At 45.2% G+C, this 8,242-nt stretch overlaps 1 protein-coding gene across 3 annotated transcripts; it reads right to left on the bottom strand.

The window, feature by feature from the left end:
• Positions 1-246: 246 nt before the first annotated feature.
• On the bottom strand, positions 247-7,907 carry LOC130384829 (RNA-binding protein EWS-like). Of its 3 annotated transcripts, none has more exons than XM_056593193.1 (16): positions 7,838-7,905; positions 7,312-7,348; positions 7,168-7,219; positions 6,908-7,049; positions 6,507-6,702; positions 6,120-6,388; positions 5,651-5,810; positions 3,340-3,377; positions 2,746-2,772; positions 2,394-2,524; positions 1,998-2,127; positions 1,762-1,872; positions 1,537-1,666; positions 1,354-1,454; positions 993-1,245; positions 247-781 (listed from the first exon to the last, which is right to left on the bottom strand). In XM_056593193.1, the coding sequence occupies exons 1-16, from the start codon at positions 7,851-7,853 to the stop codon at positions 745-747; spliced, it is 1,830 nt and encodes a 609-aa protein (XP_056449168.1). In that variant the 5' UTR covers positions 7,854-7,905; the 3' UTR covers positions 247-744. The 3 variants fall into 3 exon arrangements, with proteins under 3 accessions (XP_056449168.1, XP_056449169.1, XP_056449170.1); XM_056593194.1 differs by having other exon boundaries at positions 6,129-6,388; XM_056593195.1 differs by having other exon boundaries at positions 248-781; positions 2,394-2,509; positions 7,838-7,907.
• Positions 7,908-8,242: the final 335 nt, after the last annotated feature.

The raw sequence follows: 8,242 nt of genomic DNA, 5'->3' as shown, positions 1-8,242 counted from the left end.
GAGTTAGTCAACTGTCCTGAAACACTTATTACATGATGTCAATCATTTGGACGTCAGGGCACTGTGGCCTCCTCCATGGCCCACCAGGACGGCCACTCCTGTAGCTTGATCCCCTGCATGTAGTTCAATGAACCCAACGGGATGGTGAACAACGCCCCCGTGCGGCACCGTGATGGACAGGGAACAGTGCCCACTAGACCAGTTTAGGAAAATCAAAAATAGCAAAAAACGACATAACCAGTATTTAAATGTGAACTAACAGATCATTTCCAAGTGGTATTTATTTAAAGGTTCAGTATAAAGCAAATATCATGCATTTAGTTACAAAGCTCAGAAATTGGCATTATAAATTTAGATGCCCACTAGCAAGTTCTGAAAAACAAATACAAGTTTACTGTGAAAACAGTAACAATTTATTTCCAAGTTGTTATCACACAATTGCTAGTTTACTTTGGGAATGAGGGGTCAATCATGGTAACGATTAAGAAAAAAGCATTTTACAATACATGTGAGATCTAGAATAAAAAAGCAAAAAACAAACATGCAAAAATACAAGATGGAAGATAAACAATGGAAAATGATAACTAAAACACTCCAACTACACTAGAATAACGTTGAGTTACACGGACTGCACCAAGGTATTCTACAGCAGTTATACAACCATCGATACATGGAATCATAAATTAAAATATTCCTCTTCAAAAATGGATTCCCACGTCGAACCGAAAGCAGCTGAGTGGCGTCTCAGTAGGGCCTGTCCCTGCGCTCCTGGCGATGGTCCCTGGAAGAAACCACGCCCACAGGTCACCATCACACTCCAGCAGCTCTTAGTAGTATATGTGATAAATCATGCACATCATCTTGTGTTGGTATAAAGTACAACCTGCACCGAGACAGGGTACCATTACAAACGTAGCAAGTGTCCTGGCTACGGGCTTCTGGTTTGAGCTCAACACGCACTGTTACGCCTCCAGCTCCTCCTGCTCCTTTACCTCATGTCCATCTTGCCAGGCGGGCCCATCCCTCGGCCGCCTCTGCCGCCCATGGGGGGTCCACCCCTCGGGGCGCCTCTGAAGCCGCCTCTGTCCATGCCTCCTCGTCCTCTGAATCCCCCACGGTCACCCACCCAGCCCCCCCTGAACCCAGGGCCGCCTGGGCCTCCTGGTCCCCCGGCGCCGCCGGGCCCGCCACGGTCCATCCCTCTGCCGCCTCGCATGCCCATCCCACCTCTCCCCCGGTCCCCGCCTGCAACACAAGATCTGTCAGTCTGCACCACATGGCTCTACTGACAAACTACACGGTTCAGGGCCGAGCCAGAGACCATGGAATCACCCAACACCCATCTGGTCCTACCTGCAGGGGGGAAGGGAGGTCCACCTCCCAGGCCTTCTGGTTTGGGAGCCTTGCACTGGTTGCACTCCATCCTCCAGGCGAAGTTCTGGTTGCCACAGCCACTAAAAATCAGAGCGGAACAGTCAGCATCACGCCTCAGGGAGACCACAACGGGCAGGTAGACGCACTGACGACGGTACGTACGGGTTGGGGCACTCCCAGTCTCCGGCCCTCTGCTGCATGTTACCCCCCGACGGGGCACCCCGACCGCCCATTCCACGGGGGGCTCCCCGGGGCCCGAAGCCTCCGCGCTCGCCCCCACGGCCCATCATACCTGACACAAAGCACCAGTTAGACATCTGACCCATGACACAAAACCGTTTCAAAGTTACATCACTCCGCAAGCCTCCATCCCCTCCACTAGTATACCTCCACGGCCCATCATGCCGTCCCTCATTGGCATGCCCCCTCTCATCCCGCCAATCATGGGCTTACGGCGAGCCATCGAGACCTTCAGCCGGCGGCTCTGGAAGTCCTTGCCTATAATAGAAGAAAAAACATTATACACACACACACACACACACACACACACACACACACACACACACACACACACACACACACACACACACACACACTTAGATAGCATAAGATGAGGATCATACCATCAAAGTGCTCCACCGCTGCCTTGGCGCAGAAGGGCTCCTCGTATGATAAGGTAGCGTCTCCCTTGGGTTTGCCGCTGTCCTTGTCGGTGTATATGTTGATGGCTGGCTGTCCCAAACGACGGTTCATCTGAGGGGAAAATATTATTTTGCATCAGAATTGCCCAGGTTCCAAGGTCACAGGCCATTTTGTGTGCCAAAAAATAGAATCATAACCATATACACAATATCTAAAGCGGAATATACCTGTATTAACAAGTTTGGCAACATTCAATTACAACAATTATTTTACGGGATGTTACTATGAAGTGCACAACCTAATTCGTGAATGTCGAAAATCGAACAGGTTGAAATAGGACTGATAGCGGATAATGTCCAGACAATTCATTTCCTCACCCTGATTGGTCCAGGGTGCTTGAAGAACTCGGCCATCTCCTCAATGGTGACCGTCTCTGTGAGTCCTGTGATGTAGATGGTGCTGTTCTCAGAGTCATCCTGCTCCTCGGGCCGGCCTGCAGAGGGAACCGCTGTTACAGCCCAAATACAAACACCAGATCTCAGCAGGAGCCACCATGGCACAATTTATTAGATTAGGGCCATGGTTTAGAACTTCCCAATATCAGAGAAAAATGTCTGAAAGTTTATGAAATGCTTCGTTGATTTTATCAATTGAGTGCATAACTGTTCACCCTTTGCAAACAGACGTTGCAGTCCTTTTGTTCATAGACAATCTTGTCACGCAACTCACCCATTTCACGCTCTCCTTCGGTGGGTCCTGAGGTCAATCCGGTCAGGGAGAGAGCAGAGGTAAAGACAGTTAGTGTATAGCCCTTGGTACTGCAGGATCACTCCTTCAGAGCATTGTAACTCAACTCCTTAAAACACCGTTGGCCATTTTGGAAAGATAAAATTAAGGTACCTTATGGTAAACCACATTTCCTCTCAACCGCAATAATTATGAAAAATACCAGACCCTTTTGTAAATAGTCATGTGCAACTTGATATTGCTATAAAACCAAATGTTCTCAAATGAACGAAAGAATCCCAAGTAATTCAATCCTCAATAAACACAATACAAAAAACGAACACTTGTTACCAGTGGAATTCTCTAATTACCATGTCAATTGAAATTCTGAAAACCATTGACACTTGAGAAATGTTTACCCCAAAGATAAAAAGGCATCCAAAGGAACCCAACTATTTCATGATGTGTTGTCAAAAGAAAGTTAAATGTTTGAATACCACAGTATGAAAATACTCAAAGAGCAAGAGAATGTTTGCTCAATAAAAAAAAAAAGTACGGTTTGGAATGGACTAACCAGTGTAATACTCGTTAACTTACCACCAGGCTTACTGAAGCCACCTCTGTCTCCAGCGCCGCTATGAGGGGGATAAATGTAGATATGAAGGCGGTATCCCTTTTACAGCCACTTCAAAACCTTGATGCCAGTGGCGTCTCATAGGAAGTAATGATCACAGTTTTAACTATCCCAACTCTCCAAAATGTTATCATTTACACACGCTTTTCATTTGGGGAATGTCGACATGTCCAAACGTGCTTCCATCTTGCTAAACTATAACAGTTTCTCTGTGGGTACATCAAGTTCAAAGAATGCTTAACAAAGTTTAATTATGAAAAGGGCAACTAAAATAAAATATATTGGAACATCAGAAACAAATATTTCAGATGCATTGAATCCAGACATTAAACCACTGACTGGAAAGCCTGTATTACCCAATATATTAATTTATGTAAAAGATAAACTCAATGCATCAGAAATGTCACAATGCTGTCATCACAATACTCAGGAAAAACAAAAATAGATATAGCATTTTACAGGGTTTGGGTGTTTAACAGTTGTTCAATTTATTGGCCCGCTTTGCTCCGACAAAAACAGAAGAAAAATAAAAAAACATCTTCCTCAGTGGCTGGAATAAAGGCTGATTTAGCTCCCCTCCTGCTGCTTAAGCTGCCGAGAAACCTTTTTACAGTAAAGATGCTTTTAAATGGCTCTCACCGTTACCTGTACGGTATAAACGTAACAAAGCATGTTAAAATAGTGCTCAAATGAATGATCAAACATTTGTATTCCAAACCACAGAAAACATCTTGGCATTGTAATGTGTGACCCACCCTCCCTCATGTTCAATAGTCCAAATATCCCAAATATCAATACATTTAGCATAATTCATGCAGTCAGTTGAATAAACTAGCATCTGAATGTCGTGGTGTTTAAATAAAATAATGTTGTATGTGCATGTCGGACTGTCCACCACAAACTAGAGAATAGTAATGGTTATACACCATTGGAAACCAGAAAATCCCAAACCATAAAGGACACAAGTCCGTTGAAGGGGGGACCGCACGTAATAGAGCTAATAGACCACACAAGTTTGCATTTTCTTCTATGAACAAGACCTGAATGGAAGCAGTTTGCTGAAAACCATTTGAGACCATGTTAAGATTTGAAATTAACTCCAAAAAAAAGGTTTCGCGTGTTGCTTTGGGGTGCAAATAAGGTTAAGCTTCCCTCAGAAATATGACCCGTGTCATCTTCTGATCCTCCGGATTAGTGGAACCAAATCACAAACCCTTATGTTGAGCATGTTTTCACCAATAACATCAACATTACTAATTTTAGGTCAGATCCCTGAACTTCTTTGGTATACCGTCAACAAAAGCACTATTGTGAAACTTTAGATACATTTTTTCATGTACCTACGCTTAAGCTTTTTCTTAATATTTATTCTGATTATATAGCTCTGCAAACCTTTTGTTAGCCCTAGTAAAATCAGGTTGTCCGTTTATATAAACTTTTTTCAAAAGCCTGGGTAGCGAGGGAGTAACTCCAATAAACCAGTAGAAAGTGTTACATGCAACTCCAAATGTAACCCGATTTTCACCAGCTGGCTACAGGTAACCAATATTCGTAATAAGTTGTCTGAAGTGCCACGGGAGTGAGAGGACGCACTAGGTTTTAATGCGGTTGGCCACCTATTGCAGAGGTTGTCAACTTTTAAACCAATCCAATATCTCAACCTTAAAGACCAAAAACTCAAATGAGCAAAGTACTAACATTTGATAATTTCTTCCAAGTCAAGGCCACCGTGTCACGGCAGGTGATACGAAGGGGGGGGGGAACCTTACTCCCTAAACACCTTCACTCCCGTCATTGGATCATATAATGCCGAGAGATTTGTATTCTGAAATGTTACCCTGGATGCTCAACTATAGCCAACTGCACATTTTAAATGATTATTCGGTACGTTTGTGTTATGGAGTGTGACATGAAATTACCGTTGAAGGCCAACTTGTGTTTGCAAGGATCATTTGTAAAAGTTTACGCTACCCCATTGCATTTCTGATGACAAACTTCATCTTCCCACGTGTTGAATGTACAATGTGATGCACAAATTATGCATGTCAAAGTTAGTAACCAAACTTCTTACCATTGCCATTTTAGATGCAGGGCTGAGCAACTGGCTGCTGTAGTCAATTTTACCAACTTGTAAATTTGGTCTTGAATTAAGAGAATTTCCTCAAACCGTCCCAATCCATCCTACATGGCTTCAGTGGATACGACAGCCTCAGCCCTGATCTAGTGGAGTCAGCCCTGTAGGAGAGAGGCCAGATGAGGAGGAGCAGGACCTACCTCATGCCACGCCCAGGGCCTCCACGCCCCCGATGCATCATGCCACCGCGTTCAAAGCCCTCCCGGCCGGGGCCCCGGCTCTCTCCGGCCCCTGGGTACCGGGTCGACTCCATGCTGGAGTAGCCAGTGCTGCCCCCCTGGCCATTCTGCCGATAACTACCTGCAGAGGCGGGAACAAGGGGTTAAATCGCGGGCTGAACAGAAAACCACTACTATAGGTATACACTTATTTCAGCACAGCCACAAATTCCAAATGTGAATGACGTAATAGGTTGCCTTTCCATCTGTGAACATTAAAAATACTGCCCCTAAGCATTCCACTTTATGGAAACCTTTTGAGTGGATCAGAATCTGTTAATGCAACACTATCTGCCATGTTTACTGGAAATCAAGGTCTCCCTATTTTATCCCTTTAAACGTATGCCATCATTCTGACCTAGGCTCTACATGCATAATAAGTAGGACTTACTGTACTGACTAGACTGGCTGTAACTTGGTGGTCCGCCCTGCTGGCTGTATTGGCTGGGAGGAGGCTGGGTGTAGGAGCCAGAGGCCTGTGGAGGGTACGTTGACGGAGGGGCCTGCTGTTGCTGGGGCTGCTGCTGGTAGCTGCTCTGCTGCTGGCTGTAAGCTCCCTGCTGTGCCGAGTAGCCTGTGGGCTGCTGCTGCTGGCCATACGCCGCTGGCTGAGAGTAGCCACTCTGATTGTAGCTGGAAGGCTGGCTGCTGGCGTTGTAACTAAGAGCGAATAAAGGAGGACGAAAAACTTGCATTAGAAAGAAGACAGCATAATACATTCCCTTTAATATACAATTCTCCCCCCCCCCCCAGTGCAGTGGTAGTCAGTGTTTCCTACCTCTGAGGGGCAGTAGGAGCAGCTTGCTGGCCATATCCAGGGTAGGTTGACTGAGCGGTGTAGCCCGGCTGAGAGCCATAGGACGGGGCCGCAGCCGGAGCCGCAGCAGCGGGAGTGCTCTCATAACTGCTGGTCCCATAGCTCTGAGCAGACTGGGAGTACCCGTGAGTGCTTGACTGTGCAGCCGGATATCCAGCTGCTCAAAGTAAAATAAATCCCAGTGCATTAGACACATACTGTTGACTTTGTTTACCATCCATTTCTGTTGCCTGGTCTTTAAGGAGATTGCGATAAAAAAAGTGTCCTCACTAGCATTTCCTGACTTCAAAGTAGACACTGAACACTTACTGCTGGCTTAGCAAAACATTTTTAAAAGCAAAACATCAGCTTGAGCCACCAACCTGATGCTGGCTGTCCATAAGAGGAGCCATACTGCTGCTGTTGCTGGGCGTAGCCCCCCGCTGCTGGGGTGGTCTGAGAGTAGCCCGTGTCTGCCGCGGCAGGCTGGGCATACGAGCTGTAGCTCTGCTGGCCATAACCCTGCTACAAACAACAAAAAAAGTATACAAAACGTCTTGTGTATTCCAGACTTATTACCTATTCCAGAAAAATACTCGACGATGTTTTATGTCAAGCGATATTGACACAAATATAGACATACCTGTGCCGACTGTCCGTATCCCTGAGAAGGCTGGGCTGCATAGGAGCCGTACCTGAGGAGAACGTAGATTCATCAGACCACATTAAGTACTGTTGGTATTACGACTTTCAGTTCCATAGTCGACCGGGATCATGAATAACTCACCCCTGCTGGGCCGTGGTCTGATTGTAGGAACTGTAATCTGCCAAAAAAGAAAAATAAATGTCTTACGTGAATCGATGATCCACAAACTTCGCGCGTTTTGGCCGCTGCTGCAGCACTAGCTAGTCAGCAAGCACGCTAGGTAGCTAGCACGCAGCTAGCCACATAAGAGGGACAAAGACGGAAGAAATCCCGGCTGCGGTTGATTTAAATGAGGGTCGTGGTTGAACATGTTCGTTCACAAACTATGCACATAATTTCTTCGAACAACAAAAAGTCAAATAATTAGATATCCTCATTTATTTAATAATCATAGACCCAGCCTGGTCCGTTGGGCGACGGGCGGATTGTTAGCTAACGAAGGCCTTGAAGTAAGGATACATTATACATACTATTTTGAATTAACGTACTACAACACAATTGATAAATAACATTTAAGTAAAACAAGATCATATCACAGTCTCTTCTTATCTGACCGAACTGCTGAGATACATGTAATAATTATACTTATTATGAATCCTGTACCCACCTGGAGCAGTCGCCATCTTAGAGCAGAGGGATGTGAGGCTGAGCGCGCGGAGCTCCGGATTTATTGGCTTGACGCTGGCCTCGCGCGATCAAGAGTCTCGCGATGAGTCCAGAATCATTAGGCCCAGACGATTTAGTATTATTGAAGATTGTATACAAGGTCAGACACGCAGCAAATCATTTGGAATGCAAGAAATTCACTAATTTAACAAAATAATAGTAACATTCCAAAGTAGCATTGGAGCCATTTGGGGGCGGGACGGGGGGACATTTTCTATCAGTTTGACCATACATTATTGTTCCTGAATAGCTAAATAACAAAACAATTTTAAGTTGAGAGGTCAGCAAAAATTATAGATAAATAATTGGATGAAAAATGATTAATCAGTATTGTCCCACTGTAGTT

Source organism: Gadus chalcogrammus, chromosome 6, assembly GCF_026213295.1.
Source record: "Gadus chalcogrammus isolate NIFS_2021 chromosome 6, NIFS_Gcha_1.0, whole genome shotgun sequence".
Classification (NCBI taxonomy): domain Eukaryota; kingdom Metazoa; phylum Chordata; class Actinopteri; order Gadiformes; family Gadidae; genus Gadus; species Gadus chalcogrammus.
The sequence above is the reverse complement of the archived record's forward strand: the minus strand, read 5'-3'. Positions and strand labels throughout refer to the sequence as shown.

What these genes read in the sequence shown, in the direction of transcription:
- LOC130384829 (XM_056593193.1), bottom strand. An exon ending in GGCCCTGGGCGTGGCATGAG is followed by an intron (nt 3,378 to 5,650) that starts GTAGGTCCTGCT and finishes TCCCCCTCATAG; the next exon opens with CGGCGCTGGAGACAGAGGTG. An exon ending in AGCGGTGGAGCACTTTGATG is followed by an intron (nt 1,873 to 1,997) that starts GTATGATCCTCA and finishes CTTCTATTATAG; the next exon opens with GCAAGGACTTCCAGAGCCGC.